The 24613-nt window shown below is 37.7% G+C and overlaps 1 protein-coding gene across 1 annotated transcript in view; it reads left to right on the top strand.

Annotated features, from left to right (window-relative positions):
• The window catches only part of ATRNL1 (attractin like 1), a 701118-nt gene extending 676736 nt beyond the window's left edge, over nucleotides 1-24382 (top strand). The window contains exon 29 of the mRNA XM_003787143.1: nucleotides 24261-24382. Within this exon, the coding sequence (XP_003787191.1) occupies nucleotides 24261-24382 (122 nt within the window). The remainder of the gene's footprint in view (nucleotides 1-24260) is intronic.
• The last annotated feature ends 231 nt before the right edge of the window (nucleotides 24383-24613 follow it).

Genomic DNA, 24613 nt, shown 5'->3' with positions numbered 1-24613 from the left:
AATTATTGTTTGGGGTTCATTGAGGGTACAAAGAACTAGGTTACAATGATTGTGTCTGTTAGGTAAAGTCCCTCTTATAATTGTGTCCCACCCCCCAAGAGGTGTGCCATACAGTGTAACCCCCATCCCTCTTCCCTCCTCCCCTCTCCTTGCTCCCTCATTCCCCTGCCCCCCCTTAAATTGATTTGAGTATTTCTCTTACAAGGGTATGTATTAGATCATCTACTGACTTCATATTAGAATAGACTACATTAATATTATACTTTTTAATGTTTATTTAGAATCTTTCTGGAGTTTTTAAAAACCACTTCAATGGCAACTGAATCAGCAAAAAAGGTACTTGTTAACATCTGAATTTATAACAGAAGAATTCATGGTGGTTCTATAAATAGATGAAAATGTCTGACTACTTTCTAATAAAGCTACATGTAAGCACTGTCCATGGAAATACACAGTAGTTTATTTTAAGCTGCTTTCCATTTATTTCAATCATAGATTGCAGCTAGACCACAATATTACTTTAATGAACATTGTTTAGGTAGATATGTTATGTGTTATTTCTATTCACATAATGAGTTGCTACAGAATGTGTTTGAAAGAGGGGAACAGGATCCCTAGAGTTGAGAACCGTTGCTCTAAATCATTGCAGATGTGCTGAGAGGCAACATGGCAGAGTGGAATGACAGACAGGATTCAAAACATGGTTCTACCATTTGCTATGATTTAGCAATCTGTGACCTCTTTCAGGACTGTTTTCTTATCTGAAAAATAAGGTAATGGCAACTATCTTCCAGATTTTGTTGAGGGTCAGAGATAATGTATTTAATATTCAGGTTCAGCCTGGCCTGGTGTAGGCGCGTAATAACCATACACATTATGGTGGTTGTACCTGTTCTCATCCATTCTGTAATGGGCAAATCAGTGTGGTCATTCTTCCCAAGGGCAATGGGTGAGATGACAGCTTTAATCTGAAAACTGACTATGGTAATGCTTAACAATAACACTAGAGAAACCCAGTGAGATATAAAATACCATCTAAGAGACAGAGTCTTACCACTTATGAGCTTGGGAGTAGCACATTGAAATTATTAGCAAGCTACAGTATCTCTATTTTTTTCTAATAGAGTACCATTTTTTCAGCCATATTTCTGCTGCAAAAAGTAATTGTCATCCATGCTATACAAAATCTTATACAAAAGTGAAAGGGAAGTCAAGTCACCGTAGACCCCACTGTCCACATAACAGGAAGACAGCAGTGTGGCTGTAAATGTCGAGAGCTGGTGTGTTGTGTGGACGCTGTTTTCTTATTCCTCCTCTCTGGTGGACAGAACCGCATTCTGATCCTACCAGGCAGGTGGAGTTGTGCTGAGAGGTGTCTGTCCTCACCTCGGTCATCACTGCTGCTACTCAGGCCAGCAAAGCCAAATTAGCACAAGTACCTCCAAAGAAATGGCAAAAGACTAATTGTGGGCATGAGGGAGTAAGATTAATTATAATTCTGATACACTCAACTATCCTCTGCAGGGGAATAATATAATTTTATACCTGCATTACAGACTCCCAGAATCCGAGAGGGTTAGAGGAACCCATCTAGCCAGATTAGGCGTGAGATTCATTTGCAAAAGGCCTGTGGGGGAATTCTTTGAAGGGGAAGTACAGTTCCAAAGGGCCTAGAATAGAGTTAAGGTGTCCCCTAGAGTGACCTTGTGTGGGTAACCAAAATCTGGATTCATTTCCAGTGTGCTTTGAAAAACAATTACCTTCATAGCATTAGATGAAAACACTAATAGGAGAGGGAGCTCCTCTCAATGCACATAAAAAGAAGTCATTTGAACCCAATATTATAGAGATATTAGTATTTAAATTGCAAACCACAGTTTTTAAGAGAAAAAACGATGTTAAGAGGATTCAAAATACTGGTACTTATTTCTATAACTGACGTGTGTGTGTGTGTGTATATATATATAAAAGATATTTAAATGTAAATTATCTGCGAACTAGAATGAGAAGTTAGGAATAGTACAAGAACAGAAATGGTTATTGAAACCATCTGAAAATTCCTAAGTTCGACAATATCAAATGATGATATGACAGCCTAAGTTGCTCACAGAATAAGATCGCTTTAGAGCGATTTTAGTAGATATTTTTGTAGTTTCATAAAAGGAAGTCCCCAAAGAATAAAAGATGGTTTGGATAATGCTATTATTTAATCAAAAATGTCAAATACCAGGCATCGCACCACCTGCTTTTTTAAAGTACAGGAAGCCGGGAACTAAAGGGGGTGTTTTTAAAAGAAACAGAGGAAGAATGGCAAAGAGAAAAGAGGAAACTAATTATAGTCTGAAGGAGACGGGTTTAGGTTGTACTTACTGGTATTTGTTGTCTTGAAAGTTTATATAGGAACTAAAATGTATTTAAGGATAAAAAAGAAATATGTACAGCTTTTTGTATGTCAATCTTATCTCAATAAGGCAGTTTTTTTAAAAACAAGATGAAAAAGAAAACCATAGAAATTAGCTCTCTTTTCCTTTAATAATGATAAAGAAGGTGTGGCAACTTTTAACACTGAGGCTCTTATATACAGTCCTCATTTACCTTCTGGAATCCAGGGGTGTGCAACCTGCAGCCGTGGACTGCATGCTGATTTCGTGAGGACTTTTTTCCTTATCTGTGGTGTCAGATATCATGGAAAGTATGCACAGACCTCTTATTGCTCACCGACTTTTGTTAGTGTTTGTGTATTTAGTGTGTGGCCAAGACGACTCTTAGTCTTCCAGTGTGTGGCAGAGAAAAAAGAAGCTTGGACAGGGCTAGGACATGGGTAGGGCTTGCTGCTTAAGAAGATGGCTCAGGTGTTGCGAACAAGTGTTAGGTGGCCCCTGAGTGTACCCAGCGTTAATCCCAGAAGGAATATAATGTTAGTGAACTGGACTTCACGTAGGAGTTAAGTTTACTAATAAGTCGTGTCAGTAGGAAATGTTGGCAAATCCCTTGTTTTCCAATGGGATTATCCCAGATTTAATAAACTTTTTATAGCTCTGCATTCTCAAATATTGGAAAATAAAAACATATTAACTGAATACTGTGAGTAATTCAGGGTTAACAGAAATTCCAATGTTTCAAACCTATGAGTGCAAATGTTTCTGCTTCCCCACCTTAGGGATTTTTGACACCTCTGGTGGTAAGTGAGGGTTTGGTCAGCCTTGCCCGCATGCTCACCAAAGGTTTTAGCACTAAGATTTGCGTGAAGTGAAGAAATTCTGAAGAGATATATATAGAGAGAGAGTTTGACATTGAGTTTGGGAAAACATTTTTTATTTTAATCCTTATACTCTAGCAAAACACTGTAATTCGGGGATTTGTATGTTGTAATAAAGATAACAGATGAAGGTGGTTTATATGTATGTATCAGTTAAAATTTAATATCATTAAAATTTTCTGAAAATAAATAACCAGGAAAATTAAATTTACTTTAAAATAAAATAATGTAATAGTTTTACGTACGTAAATGAAGCAATCAGGATAGTCTGCTTTCTCAGAAGTCAGTAAGGATTATCTTCAGCAAAAATACCCCATCATTACTGAGTCTTTCATGCTGACATACGGGGTAATATAAGACCAGATTTTAAAGTTTTAAAGCTCATAAGAAAATGAGAAGTAAGGTCAGTTCTTTTATGTAAAAACTAATATATAGAGAAGAGAGTCATAAGTTAAAAGGAGGATGAATTAAGTTCTACAGGAACAAAGATCCGATGGGATAAAAAGAACTTAGAATTTTTAGCACAAGGAAAATACTCATGCCTGGTAAGGGTATAGTACACATGGTGAGTACTTGGGTTATTTTCTTCCTACCCCCCAGATGTTAGTGCTTCTTTACCCCACAGAAAAGGGAAAATTTGAATAATTTTCATGAATCCAACATAACGAGTGAATTGCTAAAAGCTTTTCGGTTTTATAAGATGAGTCTATATTCGCTTAGAATATTTTCTTATCTAAGACTTCAGTTAAAGATAGAAGTGTTTCTAATAATAACAAAGTGGTTTTAATGAAGTGTCCCCATGATTTAAAATTACTATATCAACTATATAGTAATCAACTAAAATTACTATATATCAATACTAATTGATAATAGATCCATTTCTATTCATGTAACCTCGTAGTAAATATTATGCATATAGACACACTTATAATGTGCATATGTGTATGTTGATCCAAAATTGGGATTACATTTCATTCAAAAATGCTTAATGAAGTTAGAACATTTGCCTAGAATATTGTCATTACCGTTGCTTTCAGTAACTTCTTTTGTATTTTCTTAATGATACAAAAAAAAAATGAACTTAACAAAAAGCAGTGGGAGGTAATATAGAAGAACCCCCCTATGGTGTATGTTCTAAGGGTATGGAAAACCTTTTCAAACAATGTATAAACATAAAGATGATCTTAAACTGGAACTATATATGCTAACAGACTAAAATGACCAAAAAAATAAGAGAAATATTTGCAATATAACATATTGTTGTTGAATGTCTCTTTATCCAAACCTTTTCACAGTGATACAAACTTGTGAATGTGTTTGACAATATTTCATTGACTTGTCAAAAGAATCAGTGCAAGTGTAGGTGTTGGGAACAGTTTTAGTGCTGTTTCCATGCAATTTGTAAAAAATCTAAATAGTGCGATAGGTTTTTCATGTTATGATTTGGCACCTGAGTTCAAACTATGCTCTCAAAACATGAGGGACAAGAAGAATGGTCGTGGGGGCAGGGGAGTAATTTAAAGGCCAAATTAGTACTCGAGTAATTCTAACTTTTGTGGTCATTTTTAATGGAAAAAATGAAAATAATCCCTACTGTTTTGCTCTATGGACTGTTTGGGAGGCTGCATTGATCTTTCCCTATTTGTTAAACCAGGGAATTTCTAAAGTTCCTTCCAGCTCTACAATTCTCCAGTTCTATGAATATCTCCATTATTATCATTATATCTCATTTTGCTTAAAGAATGCTAAATCGGTAGTCTCACCTCTTACATCTATCTTTGTGAGGAAGAGTAAAGAAAGCTGGATTCAGTTTCTTCATGATTAATGCATTTGTCAAATTCTTTCCAAGTAGCAAATTAATTTATTGTGTTTTTTCATGAATGCAAATTAAAACTGTGCAAACTATTGTGGTAAAACTTAGCAGCCCTTTCTCATAAATTAAAGCTAACTGATTTAATGTTAATGAAAGGAACTATATTCAAACACAAATTTTAATAACTTGTGTAGAAAGAAAATCTTAGACTTCATAAGCTTTTTCCTTACATAAAATTCATGTAACTTGAACAGAAAGCCATTAAAATGTAATTTTCTATAGTGAAGCCTGTATCAATTACTGTAGGTGAATGTCCGTAAATTTCCTTAATAAATGTCTGCTTCTATGCACCCCTGGAAAGGAAGATTGTCTATTGATTAGTTAATAATCACAAACCAAGGGGCCCAGGTACAGTTTCTGAAAATCAGTGTCTTATCTTTTTTCTTGTTTGAATATTCTGCTCAAAACCAAAAGTAACACAGACTTTTCAAAAATAGGGAAATATTTTGCGTCTGTTCATATTGATAATATGTACATAGAGTACCAGGACAAATTGCAACTTGTTAATCCACAGGACTCAATAGAATATTATGTGGGTGTGGGTGTATGCACCCACACCCATGCACAGAGCATGCCAAAAAATGTAGACATATTTTAACAAAGGAAAAAAATGTATTAAATTTGTAATACTCAATTCACATTTGACTTCTGCAATTACACGAGATGCTAACATGAGGTGCATTCATCTTTTATTATGGATATATATTGAGTATACAAATTTTATAACAGTTTTTTTCCTTTCTTAAAATGTGTAAATGTTTTTTGGCGCCTCTGTACATATATGTGTGTGTGTCTGTGTGTTTATAGTAGGGTAAGATTTTATATACATATATATTATGTATATACAATCTGAAATATTTTTATCAAACTGGTTAACATAGGCTTCGTGTCATTTCCTTAGTTATTGTGTCAAAACATTTATATTCTACATTTAGAAAGATTCATATGTACCCTTGTAAGATGAACCATAGACGTGGTCCCACCAATCACCCTCCCTCTACCCAATCCTCTCCCATTCCCATTCCCTCCCTCTCCCTTTCCCCATATTCTTGGACTATAATTGGGTTATAGCATTCATATGAAAGCTATAAATTAGTTTCATAGTAGAGCTGAGTACATTGGATACTTTTTCTTCCATTCTTGAGATACTTTGCTGAGAAGAATATTTTCCTGCTCCATCCATGTAAACATGAAGGAGGTAAAGTCTCCATCTTTCCTTAAGGCTGCATAATATTCCATGGTGTACATATACCACAAACTATTGGTCCATTTGTGGGTCGATGGGCACTTGGGCTTCTTCCATGACCTAGCAATTATGAACTGGGCTGCAATAAACATTCTGGTACAAATATCTTTGTTGTAGTGTGATTTTTTTGGTCTTCTGGATATATACCTAGTAGAGGAATTGTAGGATCAAATGTCAGGTCTATTTTTAGTTCTCTAAGTGTTCTCCAGACGTCTTTCCAAAAGGAATGTATTAGTTTGCATTCCCACCAGCAGTGTAGAAGTGTTCCCTTTTCTCCACATCCACACCAGCTTGATTCTCTCACACTTTCAAGATTATTTAAATTCAGTTCAGGAGGCTTGTGCAAAACAAAGTCATTTCCAAACCCACTGACCCCTTATCTTCTTCTTTGGTGTAACTATCCACAAACCCCATTTGGAATAATTATCCTAACACAAGAGAGAGACTCAAAACCAGTATTTTCTTTTGCTCTTCATATCTTAATTGTATTTCTGCTTGGTTTTTATTCATTTCAACAAGGGGAAATTTTAACTATTAAATTAACCAAATAAACATAAACTCTAGCAGCTAATTTATGCTCACATTTTTTTAAAAAGAGAAAAAATTGCAAATGCTATGTTTGATTAGACTATATCTTACTGAGATTTAGGAATTTTTGTATAATAACAAATATGCCTGGGTTTTTAATAAGAAAATTTACAATGTTCCCTAAATTCAAAAGTTAATACCTAATTGGATTTAATATTCACTTAATTCTGGGGCTAATTAGTTTAATTGAGGAAAAATCCAAAGCATAAATCTTTCAACTCATTCTATCTTACTTTTATGTCATACTAAAAGTCATAAAAATGAACAAAACAATAAAACTAGAACTGAAATATATCCAAATCATTTTGGCTCATCTACCTGTGAACAGAAGTGTCAAGAAGCCCATAGCTCGGCTAGTAGGAGGTCAGAGGCCCCACTTAGCTTATCCTGCCTCCTGCTGTGGTCACTGCTGGGTTTTACTTGAAGAGAAGATAAATTCGTAGAGGAGCATTATAGCCTTTTTTGTGATGAACATGTGTAATATTTTTGCACCCACTTTTTAGTTTTTATCTTGGCTGTGTTTAACATCATCTTTCCAAATGTCAGCAGTGATTAGGCTACATTATGGGATAATTAATATGAACTTTTATCTCAAAGCCAATTTTGAGTAATACTAGAACAAAACATACATCAATATGTTAAAGATAGAAAGCAGAACAGATTGCTTTTGTATGTAAAAAACATATTTTAAAATCTCTGTTCAGTTCACCTTACTTTTCAAATACTAATCTGATAGGAATGTTTGAGGAAGGTTAAATAACTCAGAAAGAAGCGCTGTCTGAAATTTGGTAGTATAGTTCCTAAATCTTTCCATAGAATGTGGCATAGAGTCTTATATATTAAAATATTAGTTATTTTAGGACAGTAAGGAAATATTTCCTCTGAACTCTGGAGATGTGCCTATGGTTGATTAGCTATGCCCAGTTCCCACCGTAATGCCGAGGCTCCTGTGTAATACTGGATGTCAGGTTTTCATCTTCTAATCCTGCCTTTTCCCAAATTAATTAAAATTCCTGAAAAACGTGTTTCATCCCACAGTAATTCTAGAGAATTATTAGACTTTTCCCTTCCCCAGAAGTTGCCTCTGCCATGTTTAATTTCATATCAACATTAGTTCATGCTCAGAACTGGAGTGTAATAATATTTTTCTTTTACTTTCTTTTTTTTTTTTTTTTTAAGACAGAGTCTCCCTTTGTCACCCTCGGTAGAGTGCCATGGCATCATAGCTCACAGCAGCCTCAGACTCCTGGGCTTAAATAATTCTCTTGCCTCAGCCTCCTGAGTAGCTGGGACTACAGGCACCTATCATGATGCCCAACTATTTTTAGAGGCAGGGTCTTGCTCTAGCTCAGGCTGGTCTTGAACTCATAAGCTCAGGCAATCCTCCTGCCTCAGCCTCTCAGAGTGCTGGGATTACAGGTGTGAGCCACTGCACCCAGCCTGGAGTGTAACAACTCCTCAGGTTGGATCATAAGCTTCAGATACACATACCATGAAGGGTACCATAAATGGATACTGATCTCAGCAGTTCAGTCAAACAGTTAATTCAGCTACCTAAAATCCAATTATTGGTTTTGCTTGAATGAAAATCAAATTTTGGAAATACTTGGTTTAGTTGATATATTCAGCAGGTCAGTTCTGATCATACAAGTGGTTGTACACAGACATCAAGCCACATTTCGCCTCAGACAAATCACTGGACATGTGTTAAGGATAATATTTTTTATAATCCCCTTCAAAGAATGCTCTAAATATACAACTAAGAGTCATCGTGATGGTGTAGATGTCTGTGCATGAGCATTAGGATCTGCTTTTTGCACTCTGACTTTTCAATCATCTTTGGAGCTGGAGATTATTCCAGCTCCTTAGAAATAATGGAGATAGATAATAATAATAATGTCACCATGGCCATCTGACTCAGGACCAGTATTTCTACTTCTTCATCCTCTTACATCAATTAGTACTTAACCAAAGAAATAAAAACAACTGGTCTACTATTTCCAACTCCAGAAGATGAAATATGAACAAAACAGAATTAAAGCATGCATGTATTCATAGAAGACTTGCCTGTGTTCTGATCATTATGATCCCAGTTTGGCAAAGTGCTTTTTTAAAACAGGCAAGATTGGGGGAGACTGAGCGTTCCTCTTGTTTAATTTGTCATTTCGAGATCTTCTTTTACGTTGTTTTAGGGGTAAGTCATGAATATCTTTGCAAACAAAAGTTTTAATTTGCATTTCTCTCACTTTAATAAATGAACGTCGGGATTATAAGAATATGAAATCCAATCTGATGAAATTATACTTTTTAAAACCTGATAGTACCACACTTCTGCTGTACTCCACTTTTTTTTAGATTTAATGCCTCTATAATGTAACGATATTGTGTTTTCTTTCTTTTTCTTTAAAATTATTTTTTCTTCTACTTATGGGAACTTGTGGGCCATTGAGCTGAAAGTGAGAGGCAGCTGGGTGGTGAACTGGCCCAGACCTCAGAGCAAGACTAATTTGAAAACCCCTTACAGAACACCAGAGAACCCTTTACAGAACACCCTTTTCAGAGCCAACTGCTCAGAAAATCTTGCTCTAATCAACCATTGATCGTAAGAGATTTCCTTTATTGACCTGAAATCAAAGTATTTTCACCTTCGTGCCAACTAAAGCACTTACTGAAAGTAGGTAGATGGCATCCAAAGTGAATATTCCTAATAAAAAGGGCAAAGTTTTTCATCTCTCCCCACAAATGACGTTTTGGTTCTCTCTCTAGTTGGCAGTCTGTAACGACATGTGCTAATAAGAATTACTTTCTCTGCCCATCTCTCACTTAACCCAGTTCATTGCCATTCTGTGAGGAACTTATGTTTACCAAGGGGCCCTTTCTACAGATATCTGTGGCAAATCACTTAGGAAACGCGTTGGCAGGAAGCTGACGTGCTCAGAACCAATGCACGAGAGTTGTCTTTGTGTCTCGGTGGTACCTTAGCATGAATGCAGGGCAGTGTTGATCCCCCGGGCATAACATCTGAGAGGTCCCGATCACTCTGAAGCCTGTGCCCTCTCTGATTTCCCTGCCTACGGAGTTAGAAAGGTCCCCACGAGTGCTGACTCTCTGTGACACTTCTCAATCTATAGTTGCTCAGAGGCCACTTTGATTGCTCCCAAAGGCAAAGTGGGGGCAAAATGATACTTTTTTCATTCACAAGGGTCAGCATTTATGGGGTATACTCAGTCAGAGCCTCAGAATCGCTTCAGAGAACGAAAGTTTCTTTTGTGCCATTCTCCCTTAGATTAAAGGAGGTCATTTAATCAAACTGCTTCGAAAAGTCCCTGTTCTGAATGACTAGAGAGAACTGTACTGTCAGGGTCCTGGATCACTCCACCAACATCAGAGGGAAGGTTTCAAGTCCGTCATGAGACATAGCCTGTCCCTCAGAAAAGGATGCTTATTAAGGATCACTTTGGCTACACACATATCTGTTTTTGTTAAAATGCCTTCAGCCATTAAGTTATCTGTAAATAACTTTTGGTAAGGCCTAAGCAATTTACAATAATATTAATGAGAAAAATCATGATTCTCTATAGCATTTTCTCTTCCATTTTATCTAAATAGCTAGAAGTAAGGATTTGCATAATTTTACCTAGGCTTTTTCTTTCCTCCCATTTTTGCCATGATATGAGTTTTATATATAAGTCATAAATTTGCTTTACCAATGGAGTTTGTTAAAATAATATTTTGACCTTGCAGAGGTAGTTTGTACTTTCTTTTCATTTAATTTTGGAATTCTTAAAAAAATAGGACTGCTGCGAACTTAAGGGAGCAGAAACATCACCTTGAAAAATACTAAAATCCATGTTTTTAGTTGATAGCTTGTCTTTTAATATTCATTGTGGGATATCTGTACTACGTGATATTATAACCTCTGCATCTGTCTCCTACACACGCTCATACTCTCACCTATAGACAATAATGATGCACTTCACCACCCAGCACTGTTCGACCTTGATTTAACATTGTAATCTAACTTCTTAGGAATAGGTATCGAAGCTTGTAAACCCACACACACACAAGTGTTAGCTCTGATTTTGTACAAAATGCCAAGAGAGATTAGAATATGAAAGAAGAACTGACTTTTTCCTTTGGATTCCTCCAGGAACTGAGGGAAGTTTATGGTAGGACTTCCAAAGTCGACTTAAAAGTTGATTTCTTCTTTCTCCAAAGAAATTTGGGGAGAGTTGAATTGCTAGTTCCTTGACGCCACGCCAAGGTGGCAGCTGTTTCAAATCTTCATCAATTTTGTACACACAGCCACAGCTATTATAACCTATTTAGAGTCAATGTTGACCAAGTTACGGAGCCAGATGGGCACTAGTGTAGCTTTCAGTCTCTGGGCGTAAGCATGTCCAGCCCTCAGGAAGGGGCATTAACACTTGGGAACACAGTGGCGTCATGCCAGATCATCTCCCCAGGCTCAGCTTCTTGGACAATAGATTAACTACAGCCACACTGATGCTACATGTTTCCCTCTCCTGACTTGCATTATCTCACCCTGTACTCACTAACTTCTCTGCAACTAAGGATTAGGGAAATGTCAGGAGGTAGTCTTATACCTTTAGAGTAAAACAAAACTGATATTTTAACCAGAGTTCACTTGCTTAGCAGTACACAGTTCCGTGGTACATTATTTCATTCTTATTCAAGTAGTATTTTTTAAGCATCTGTCTTGAAGTCAGCATCAGGATACAGAAGTGAATGAAAATATACTCTCTGCTTTAAAGGTGATCCCAGTTGAGAGTAGACAGTTATAAAGATTCTTAGATATAAGATCAAGCCCCAGGCTGCTCTTTACACTGCCCAACCGGTTTACTCCTGTGAGGTGAGACTCCCAGCCATCCTCACCAATATTACTGGCATCATAGAAATCACACTGAATAATATGGACAAACCATACCTAATAGTACCAGTGTGGGTCTCACTCTTGAGATGTATGTCCAGCCCTTCCCAAATCATTGACTACCAACGCCAAACGCACGTTTCTAGCAAGAAAGTCCTTGAACTCGTCCAGTCTCCTGATTTCACAGTGAGGCTGTGGCTGCCCACTCTGCCGACACCTGAGAGCACATGTGCAGGGGGAGCCATTGGTGATGTCTGGCCCCTGGTACGTGGCCTGCTGAAGAAAGGCACCTGTAGTCATAAGTTTATGGAGCCCAAAGTGACCTGACCAGCCACCTACTCCAACTCCAAAAGAAGGCGCTCAAGGAACGTGCTGAATTTCAAGACAAGAAAAGTTTGGAAGCCACAAACTCAGCTGGCTTTCGGTTGTCACAGAACGCTGGCACTATTTGCTGCAATAGAAATAGAGTCTACAGCTTGCAACAAACTACTAATCATCTTCTTCCAGCCTGTGGACAGTCTGAGTCCTGGTTCCTCCTACCTCTCTGGGTGTCCCTGTGCTCTCCACTTTCAGCCTTCTTCTTGGTCTTTTCTGCTTTTTTGCTCATTCTGCCAGCATGGCCTCATCAACTCTCGTGGCAGACTGCTAGTTTTCCACTGAAGAATTGTGCACACAGTCCCTCCTCAGCCCAGTAGTGGAGAGTTGTTGCCAAGAAACAGTTCTTGGCATTGGAATAGAGTACTGTGAACTCTTCTGGCCTAAAGTGATTTAGAAGGCTGTACCCCTTTTCCACCCCCCTCATCTTCTACCTGCCACCTTGATGCCAAAGCTCATGGCAACTGTGGAAGCTTTGGGTTGAAGATGGCATGAGTGTCATCAGCCTGAGTCCCTGGATAACTGCACAGTCCAGAGCTGCTGTCCCTCTCCATCCCTTCCAGACCCTGTGACACCAATCAAGAACACTTTACATCCTGAGAAATAAACTTCTGTTCTGCTAAGCCACTGAGATTTCCAGCTTTAATCATAGCAACAACTAGCATTGCCACCTACACAGGTGGGACAACAGAGTCTTCAGAGCACATCTATACAAATGACTCCCAATTCTGTATCTCTGGGCTAGACTTTATTCATGAACTTCACACCTGTACATTGAATTAGACAGCTCCACTGAAATGTCCCCCAGTTCGCCAAACTCAGTATGTCCAAATGCAAGCAAATGACCCACTGCCTTCCCGCCCTCCCTGGCTGTTCCTGTTCCATCATATGCTGGTGAATAGCATTTGTGTGCACCCAGGCACCCACGCCAGGAAACTGGGCGTCATTTTAGACTCAGCCCTATTTTCGCCTCCCATGGTAATCTCTCCTAAATATCTATCCCGGCCACCCTTTCTCTCCCTCCCAGTTGCGGCTTTATTATCTTGTTTTAATAACAGTAGCCTTACCCCCAGTCCAGTCCGCCCTCCAATCTACCACTAGCAGTGTCTCTTTAAAATGAAAATCTGATTAGGCCTCCCAACTCATTAAAATCATGCCACTGCTCTTTCTGGCTTGCAGAGTACAAATCGATGTCCTAGTTTGGCCCCTAAAGCCCTTTTATGAAACTTTTGATTCCCACCTCCCTGTTTTCTCTCCCACCGTTGTCCCATTATTCTATTTGCAAAAGATGACCTGAAGTTTCCCAAACACTTTTTCTCCCTATGAGGTGGAATTTGGTCCCCACTATCCAAAGCACCCTCCCGCCACACACCAGTATTTTTCTCCCTTCTCATCATTCAAACTTTTGGAAATTTATGACTTTCACACTCACCGTAAAGATCTCGGCTCTATCTTTGTTATGGCTTGTGCCTACTTTGTAGAATTTGTCTCAGTCCAACTGTTAGCAAATCTAGGACCTCTTACATCTTTGCCCTAGTTTGATGCTCTTTGAGAACAAAACCAACCACAACAACATTGTCTGAGATTCACCCTCGATACAGCTTTATAGATCTAGCCTATATTGTCTCCCACTCTATCTTCATCCACTGATGAAATGATGCCAAAGTAGTGCTGAGGGCAATGCCTGGCTTTGTGTTCAAATGATGTTAAAAGAATCATTTTTTTGTTATTACTGCTATCATTTTTTTTATTACCATCAACATTAATTAAAACTTTTGACCATAACTGATTTCCTATCTCTACCCATGTTGGTTTTTGTTTTTCTTTTCTCTCACAGTCCTGTGGTCGGGGCATCTGCCCCAGAGCAGCAGATTTCTCCTTATTGCTGCAAACGAGCAGAGTGCAAGTCAAGGGATCTGGAGTTGTGGGTTCAGGTGCAGCCACGGCCACCGGGTGTATGAGCCTGAACTAGGCATTTGATCCCTCTCTGCCCCATTTTGGTCATCTGTGAAATCAGGATAAAAATAGCTTTCTGACCCACTTCAACGGAATATTTTTGAGAAACAACCCAGATAATATTGTAAAAGCATTTTTAACTCTGGAAAAAGGGATGAAAGTCAATTTCTAGTAGTATTTCTAATGTCACAGGCAGTATTAACGTAAGCAATGCTTTCTCCATCCAATGTTGTCATTCATCTGTTTGGTCATTGTCACTTTCAGTTGTTTTCATGTTTTCTAATGAATGGACAACACATATAAGTCATGTATCTTCAGGGGAATGTTCTCAATTGTATTATCCCAGGCATTAAATATTAAATAATTCTGCCTTGAGGACAGAACACAGCACCACCTCACCGATGACGTTGCTCTAAATTGATGCTGTTTGTGATTCCTTGAGTCCATCTTTCTATCAATTTTTCCCTTACTTGGCATTTTGACCCATAGTAGGCACGCTGGGTTTTGAATGAATGAATGAATGAATGCTACTGTGGGAGCCAAAATCTTCAGGTGCCCAGGGTTTTGTCTACAGCTTCCTATTTGACTTGAAGCTTCTCATTTGATATTGATGATAATGAGGAGGAGGAGGAAGAAGAGGATTGACTTTTTTTTTTTTTTGAGACAGAGTCTCGCTCTGTTGCCCTAGGCTACAATGCTATGGTGTCAGCCTAGCTCACAGCAACCACAAACTCCTGGGCTCAAGTGATCCTCCTCCCTCAGGCTCCCAAGCAGCTGGGACTACAGGTACTCTCCATAACACCTGGCTCATTTTTTCTATTTTTAGTAGAGACAGAGGGTCTCACTTTTGAGCTCAAGTTGTCCTCCTTCTCTGCCTCCCATAGTGCTAGTATAACAAGCAGGAGCCACCACACTCAGCTGATGATTGACATTTTTGAACTCTTACATGCCACCTACTTTCCTAAGCCCTTTACATTTAATCCCCACAGTACCTTGATTAAAGAATACATAAGCTTACATCACGATAATGAGGTCCAGAACCTTGTATGTCTTGGCTGCCTTATTCACTGCTAAATCCTTAGGGAATAGACCCGTATGGGTGTCCAACTTTTTGGGTTTTGTGCACCCCATTGGAAATTAAAAAGTTGTCTTAGACCACACATTAAACACGCAAACACTAGGGAAAGCCAATAAGCAAAACAAAAAAGGTCTATGGAATAATTTTTGCAATATCAGCCACCACAGATAAGCAAAAAAGTCCTCACATAATCCGCAGGCCTCGGGTTGGACACCTCCGGCCCAGGAGTAGGTATTGAAGAAATAAGTGAGTGAAGTTATTCGCTCTTCGAACAATTTTTTTTAACCCTTGGGACTTTAGAGTTTTCCGGGCCTTTGTAATTGAATTGTGATTATATTATAAATAACTGATTGACATTTATTAACTAAATTTGTATAATACTTCATAGTTTGTAAATACTTTCACATACACAACCTTATTAAAGGTGACCAATGATGTTTTTTTTTTTCACCAGAAACAATCACAATGTCTCTGCCAAATGAAAATTCAGCCATTATGATAAAACCTCCATAGTTTGATTTCTTCAATGAGCAATAAGCACTTAAGGGCTTAAAATAAGGGATTGTCATATATTATAATTGTCAGAGGTTTTTTTTAGTTGAAGGAAGAAAATACTAGAAAATATTTCCCCAGTTGACTTAGAAAAAGGAACTTCCCAACTGAGTTCCAAATGTATCCGACAATGTGGGAAAGCTGATTCTGGTATATATTTGTGACTCTAAAAAGAATTCCAAAATATTTTAAATGAACCATGTAGAATTTTCTGGTATGTAAATAACACGAGAACTTATGAGACCTGAGAGAAGCTTCACTCGCTGAGAACCATGAACATCTGCACTGAGCCAGGCTTGAGATAGGAGAATAAAGCCTCTCAAACTGAGGGAACCCTCAGCAGTGTTACAGAAAGTATAGCATAAGGCATCTGGGGTGCTAGAGTAGGATTATAGTTGCTGTAACGTGAACAGTGCGTCTCTAAATAAACTGTAAAATATTATGATGTCTTAAAGGCCAAGCAAAATTTTATAAGCAGAAGACAATTGTCATTTGTATTTAAACATCAGCATCTGTACTTGTCATTGGTTTTTATGAGGTGAGGGGAAACATCTCTTCAAACTCAGACAAAAATGACTAGTCCATTTCTCATTCCAGCGTCTTCAGCATTTGAAGTATTCCGATTTTTGTTCAACAATGTAACCTTTGGAGTTTTGCCTAATAATGACTTCAGTAGTGCTGGCCTTCCAACGGATAAATTAAAATGGAAATGCATATTTTCTAATTATTCATCCAGCCTTCGTTTCATAATGGCGAGGGTGGCCACACTGAATGTTAAATTAAGTCTGCACCCATAGCCAGCGTCTATGTAACATCGAAGTTTCCCAAAGTCACTTTCTTAATCATGTGAAGGATAGCCCAGACTCTGATCAGTAGTATGTAGCATTATACAATCGGAGGGGAAACATTTAAACATCACAGCATGGTATTTCCATTTAAATCTGATTATAGTGAAATAAAACTGTAGCCATTAAAGGTTTAGAAGAACTACAAATACAAGCAGTAAAAGAAGACAGATAGTAAATGAGGTAGTAAAACATTTCAGCAGGGCAAACAGTTTATAGCACTCATTCAGTCTTCCTGAAGCAGACTGCGCAATTCACTACAGACCCCGCACCGTTCCCTGAACTCCACTTAAACCTGCAATTAACCTTTCACGCCTAATGAAGCTGTTTTCCTGGAAAATTAAAATATATAGTGGTGCCTGCTTTTACACAGACTTCAGAGGAGAGCATTTCAAAATGAATGATTTTTCTGAGGCTTTTGTTCAAATGTAAAATGCAAGTGCTACATTTGTATATAAAGCAGGAATGTTTTCCAAAGCAATTCCATTCGATGGGGCAGTATTTTATTACTGTACTTATTAATTGTTCTGCATAATTGTAAAAAACACACACACATCAGTAATTTTATGATTAGATTGTTACTGCTGAAATCTACTGTTGCCGTTTCATTTCCACTAAGGGAAACAAGAGTTTTGCTAACAATAACTAAATTCATGATTTTTCTCCTTGGTGGTTTTCGTTGCAAATTTAGTGGTTTAAAAATATATATTTACCATTTAAATATTTAGCTAGTCATTTACCTTACTCTCTCTATAGGGTAAGTTTGCACATGTTTAAAGAACAAGTTTTTGCATTTCAAGAAGCGAATTGTTTTTCTAAATTTGTGGGTGAATAAATTTGAAGTATGTTATATTTACTTAAAAATAGCTGTGGTGCACTCCCACGTTTATTTCAGCATGATTCATAATAGCCAAGATAGGGCAGCAACCTAAGTGCCTATCAACAGATCAACGGATAAAGAAAATGTGATATGTATACAAAATAGAATACTACACAGCCTTTAAAAAGAAGGAAATTCTGTTATTCGCAACAGTATGAATGGAACTGGAGGACATTGTGTTAAGTGTAATAAGACAGGTGCAGAAAGACAAAATAGTGTCTGATTTCACTTACATTTGGAATCTGAAAAAATTGATCTCATAAAAACAGAAGCTGGTTACTAGAGGCTGGAGGAGGAGGAGGGATGGGGAAAGGGAAGATGTTGACCAAAAGTTACAAAGTTTCACTTAATTAGGAGGAGTCAATTTTAGTGATCCATTGCACTGCTTGGTGACTACAGTTAATAATAAGAATACATTGTATTTCAAAATTGCTAAAAGATTTATAAAGTGTTCACCAGAAAAAATAATAGTTGGAAAGGTGATAGATACATCAATTAGCTTGATATGGATCCCAATATCACATTGTACATCACAAATATTGTACATCATAAATACACATAGTTATTATTTGTCGATTAAAAAGAAATTGTAAAAGGTATGGTAAGTCATGGTAACTCTTGGCAACCCAGGCACTAGTGAGTTTTGCCCATTGTCTAAAGGAAATTCCAGTAGTTCTGGAGGAGACCACCTCCTTCCCAGCTTGCCCTGGCCTGGGGGATGCAGAGCTCCACTGGTGATGTACCACATTAGAAGCACCAGTTTGAAACACAAGAAGCCACAGAAAAATGGAAAAGTAAACTGAGGATGGTGCTTGAAGAGGTTTATAATTCCTCTTTAAATAATCTGCATATCATAGCATCTGACATTTAAGAACTAAAAGTGCAAAAAGGTAAAACTTATAATAAATACATAATCCCCCACATTTTTGTTGATTCTCCTGGTATATTTTGATGTGAATCCTGCTTGCCTATGGCGTCTGTGCATCATCTGGACGTGGTAAATGAAATTCCTTTAGACCGCCAGTCTAAAATAATGAATTGTTCACCCAGTTAATTGTATTGCTTTGATAACAAGAAACTATGCTAGGCCTAGAGAACACAATAAGTGGATTTCATCAGATGATTTGTGCGACATTTTGAAAAATGATCTTCTGGAGTGACCTGATTTTAATGGAGCTCTAACTGTATACAGCATGCACCACAGTGCAGCACCGGGCTGGGGAAGGCAGCTCCTCCTTCCTCATAGGGAGAGCAGGATCCGCCCCAGAGAGCACTCACCAGGAGCCATTCTCAGACAAGTCTAAAACAGGAGGAAGTGTGGGCTGCAAAAGGTGAAACAAAGAACCTGTTTCTTGGTTGCCTTTATTTTATTGATACGTATCTTTTTTAATACAGAAAATGCTCTTCTTTATCACTGGAGTGGAAGTAAAACAAGACCAACAAAATGAAAACAAGCAAAATCTATTTATTCTGAGTTTGCTCTAGCAAAGGAGTTAGCCACTGTTACTGGCACTTTGGCAGAGACTCAGAGACAGGCGGAAGAGTAAGAAAGCTTTATAGAAAATAACAACAACAAACCAGGCAGCCTCAAGTGTGCCCCACTTAGAGACTGTGGGCTGTTGGCTTGAGGGAGCTGTAAGTAAGCTAGCACAAGTGAGCATCTCATGTGATGAGCAGGGGTACAGATTTGGCTTTGTCTGGCTGGTCCTAACCTGGAAGTTGGGACAAAAATTAGGGAAGTTCTCAGATACTAACCCAGTCCTGGTGATTTGGGGCTGATTGTTACGGGGGCTATTGTTTGACATCATGGATTGTTACTAGAGAAAGCAGTCTGACTTGTAGCAATCTGGCTTCCTGTGCTGGTTATTGCAGATAATGGTTTCCTGAGCAGTTAGCTACAGGTTGTGAGTCTGAGTTCTATTTTTATATATGGCATAGCCATCATGTGTATATTCAGTCCCTCACCCCATAGAAATGTTGCATTTAGAGGAAAGAAGAAGGTGATATTGTCTCTTTTCAAAAGCTACTGACTTGACTTTGTTTTTTGTCAATTAAAAAAATTAGATTTCCTATGATACGAAAATGTGCTGAAAGTCAAACATAGGGATTACTTTATCCTCTTTTTCTTAATGAGTCTTCCACACTATCCAGTTCAGGAAAATAAAGACTTTGTCTCTCTTGTTCTCGTACATCCAGGTATTTTATAGATTGAAAGAGGACCTAATGACTTCGGAGTTGTTTTTGTTTTCTAAGTTCACCATATATTAGACATGAAGAAATGCAAAAGTAGCAATAAAAATCTTACACTTAACTTGGCATTTAAGGTACACATACACAAATGCAGTTATGATTATCAATTAAATCATGAGATTTATAAAGAATAAAATGGGGCACAAGCTGTGTGAGCTAGTTGAGGACCCAGCTTAAATCTGAATGAAAGCCTCCTTTGGCTCATCAAGAAGATAAGACTGCGGGCAAGTAGCCCTGAGTGCCCTGTGTGAGTGTATACTTGGTAGACACTCAAATATCGCTGCCTGGAGGAATGCAAGGTTTCCAACATACACATTGCCAAATGTGTTTTGAAAATACATTTGAATGCTGCATTTTCATAGGAAAGGGCCAAAAACTGTCAAATTAAAAATATGCATGACTTGCAATTTTATTTATAAAATAAAACTGAAATATTATTTATGATTAATTTCAACTGAATGTGTGACCCAAGCTTCTGAATCATTAAGAAACCCAAGATATGGGGCGGCACTTGTAGCTGAAAGAAAGAAAGGAAGGAAGGAAGGAAGCCAAGATATGTTGTGAGAGGTAGTATTTTGATTAGGCCTTGGGCTTCATATATCCTAAAAAACAAAGATACAGTGATAGCTTTGAATTAGCATAGAATTTCCTATTTTGGCAATTTAACTGTTCACCCCTCTCTTAGTGCTCTATCTTCTGTAAAGAAAACAACACGTGCAACCACATGTAAATGGAAAAGTATTATTTTTCAGAGCTACTTTGGGCTAGGTCATGCCGTGATTTAATAAATAACGTGATTTCATATTTGGATTTTGTGATCACTGAAATTAGTGTAAGTGGTCTCTTAAAGGAGACATATATTATTTGTCACATTTGGCCATCTTTGGAGAAGACGGTGCCAGGAATGAAATAGCAGGAAGTTGTAAATTATGACAGAAGTATGCCAGCAGATCTGTGGAAATTTAAGATCTGCCTGAACTTTAAGTTAGCACAACCACAGTCTGTGATTCAAAAAATGATAATAATGTCCTTTAGTTCCATCAGTTAAAGAAATACAAAATATTAATTATTTAGTATGGTAGAATAAGTACTTATAATATCTGTTAGACACTTCAGACGTTCACTTGTGCTTTTCTTTCTTTCTTTTTTTTTTTTTTTTTTGTCACCCTCGGTAGAGTGCTGTGGCATCACAGCTCACCAACCTCTAGCTCTTGGGCTTAGGTGAGTCTCTTGCCTCAGCCTCCCAAGAAGCTGGGACTACAGGTGCCCGCCACAACACCCAGCTATTTTTTGTTGCAGTTTGGCCAGGGCTGGGTTCAAACCCGCCATCCTCAGTATATGGGGCTGGCACACTACTCACTGAGCCACAGGCACCACCCTCACTTGTGCTTTTCAAAGGTCAAGAAAACAATTTATATTTATACTCTAAACTTGTATTATCTCTAAGGACTTCAAGATAATATTTAATATCTTAAAAGAATAAATTACTGAACAGTAACCATTAAAAGTAAAATTTGGAAGATTAGTAGCCTAGCCAGTGATTAATCTCTTTCCTCTCTAACGCCATAAATTTCCCCTTCTCCAGAAATACCATCTCTTCTGCTTTCAAATGTACTTCAGATTCTCCTTTCCCTAAAAAAAAAAAAAATGCACTCATCTAATCTTATGTATCCACAAATATTTCATCTGACCTGAGGGTAGAAATATGGGTATTTAAATATGACTCTTCCTCACACTTATTCAAAAATAGTCAATCCTCCATCCCAACTCTTTAAAAAACTTTCCTTTCATGGGTGGCGCATGTGGCTCAAGGAGTAGGATGCCAACCCCATATACCAGGGGTGGCGGGTTCAAGCTCAGCCCTGGCCAAAAAAAACAACTTTCCATTCATGTCTTAACTACTCGTTTTTCTCTCATCTCCACCAACCACAAAAAACGAAAACTCACAACATAATTTAAAACTAGTCCCCAACATGATCTTGTTGCTACCCTTATGTCTTCTGGACACATTTTCTCTCACCCCATTCCTTACTTAACTTCCAGGCTTCCCTCTTCAGATATGAAAATGACTCAAAAATCACCAAAATCTTCTTTGAGGAAATCTAATGGTTTTTGCCACCAACCTGACCCTGCTGGCCCATTTGGTACTTTTTACAGACTCCTTGATCCTGGCCCTTCCCTGCCTTCCACAGCACTACCCTCAGCCAGTTTACCTGCCTTATATAGCCCTCAAGTCCCTTTATCAGCATTTCTTTCTGTCCCTAAATCTCTGGAGTTCTCTTTATTGCCAGGTCATGTTTGAAGCTTACCTTGAATAAAACAACTCACAGGAATAAAATAATCCAATGCCATCTTACAGAGGATAAGATCCAAAAATGAGGCCTTTCTTTAAGAACAGCATGTGGAGAAGATGCCCGTGAGGACTCAGGGATTGTGTCCACTCAATTCAAAGTCAAGTCTCTGAGGCCTTGGGAAAAAGAAAACAAACCAGAAGACCTTTGGTAACCTCTTCTTAAACAAGGCCAGTCTGGCCTCTTAGTTTAGTGTGGTGATTTGACTCATTTTGTTTTACTCAATAATTATATGTAACTCAGTGTAAACTAAAATGACTCATGTATAGCTATGAAAAGCCAGAATACTTGGTTGAGCCATTGCTTGTATAAATTTGGTAGAATTTTAACTATCCCTGAGCATCTTACCAAATGTTCCTGTCAATCATTGTATACAATACAACAAAACAAGTTAATGCAAAAAAATATTTTTTAATCATCTATGCTAGATAGAAGGACACTTTTGTGCCCAAATTCTGCCCATAAAACTTCAGATAATAGTTTAGGTCCTTTTCTAATATCTAAGACATTTATCATCTAAATTTCAACAAGTTGTCTTTCTTCCATGTCCATTTATGCATAATACAACTCTATTCCTGGAGTGCTTTCTTACTCTTGAAGAGAGAAACAAACAAACAAAAAAACAAGTCAAGAGACAAGGAGAAAATATTTGCAAACACATATCTGATAAAAGGCTGCTACCCAAAATCTTCAAAGAACTCTTACAACTCAACAATAAGAAAGCAAACAACATAATTAGAAATGGGCAAGATACCTGAACAGACACTTCACTAAAGATAGGAAAATGGAAAATAAATAAATCAAAAGATGGTCAGTATATGTCACCAGGGAATTGTAAATTAAAAAAACCACAAAATACTGCTACACATCTATTAGAATGGCTAAAATCCACAACACTAACCATACCAAATGCCCGAAAGAAGCAAAGCAATTAGAACTCTCAGTCATTGCTGGTATAAATACAAAATGGTACCACCACTTTGAAAGATAGTTTGGCAGTTTCTTACAAAGCTAAAACATAAGCTTACCACATAATCCAGAAATCATGCTCGTCAGCATGTGTGAACTGAAAACTTAAGTCCACAAAAAAACCTTCACAGAGATGTTTATAATGGCTTTGGTCACGATCATCAAACCTGGGAGCAAAAAACAATCAAGTTATCCTTAAATAGGGGAAAGTATGAATAAACCCTAATATACCTACAATAGACCATCTTACAAAATAGTAGAGTCTCATTAAAAACAGTTTCCCCTAGGAAAAAAAGAACAATATTTACCAATAAAAAGATATGAGTTATCAAGGAAAAAAAAACCTGGAGGTATATTCAGTGCACATTTCCAAGTGAATGAAGACAATCTGAAAGGCTCCATGAGACATGATTCCAACCTTATGGCTACTTGTATGACATTCCAACCTGAGGGACATTCTGGAAAAGGCAAAACTACAAAGACATTTAAAAAATCAGTGCTCTTGAGGGAAGGGTAAATAGGGAAACCCAGAGAACTTTTAGGGTGGTGAAACTATTCTGTATGATACTGTAATGGCAGATACATGGCATTATACATTTGCCAGAACCCACAGAACTGTATAACACAGAGAGTAAACCCTAACAAACTGTGGACTTTAGTTGATAATTCTGTATCAATATTGGTTCAAATTATATGGAAACCTAAAACTGCTCTAAATTTTTAGAAACTCTTCGTCATGAGTTTTGTTCCTGAAAACCAAACAAAAACCAAACTAAACAAAATAGTAGCATTGAAAACTTTTAGTACATCCAGAGCAAACTTGTGTTTAGACACAAAAGCTAAGTTAGGGAGTCGTATTCAACTAAAGGCGATGTTTTGTCAAACACTGAATCTGATTGTCCAAAGTTAGAGCCAGTTAACTTTCTCTGATATTTGTCCTTCACATGTGAAGTTCATGGTCGATACGTCGCTCAAATGTTAAGAAACATTTTAGGCAAAGGGTAGACTACTTGATAACTTCCAATCAACAGCTCAACTTTGGATAACTAAAGGTAAAACAATAGAAAACAGGGCATTAAGCCGCCACTGTCACCAGTCCAGGAATATCTAAACAAGCCTATAAATGCCTTTCTTTCTTTTCTTTCAGGCCTTGCAATTGCCAGTGCCCTAATAGACATTTCACAACAGAAGCCTTCAGATAGTAAAGACAAGACTTCAGGAGTCCGCAACCGAAAACACCTCTCAACACGTCAAGGAACTTGTGTCTGAGAAATGGAAACCACCCTTGTATATTCTGTAATGTTTATTTTGTAAATGGCTTCTGTTACAGCTGTTCTGTGGCCCCAGACTTTATGGAGGCAAATCCCTGTGTCATCCAGGGCCCGGTTCAGTTTCCTCCAAATGGGCAATGACCCAAGTGGCCAAAGAATGTTCATGACTTTTATAAAAGTAACAATATAGATGGTCACAGAAGAGAAAGTCAGTTTTTACAGCTATGTT

This window comes from Otolemur garnettii, unplaced genomic scaffold, assembly GCF_000181295.1.
Source record: "Otolemur garnettii isolate 467f Iridium unplaced genomic scaffold, OtoGar3 scaffold00021, whole genome shotgun sequence".
In the NCBI taxonomy this organism is placed as follows: Eukaryota; Metazoa; Chordata; class Mammalia; order Primates; family Galagidae; genus Otolemur; species Otolemur garnettii.
Note: the sequence above shows the minus strand (reverse complement) of the source record. Positions and strands in the feature narration are given on the sequence as shown.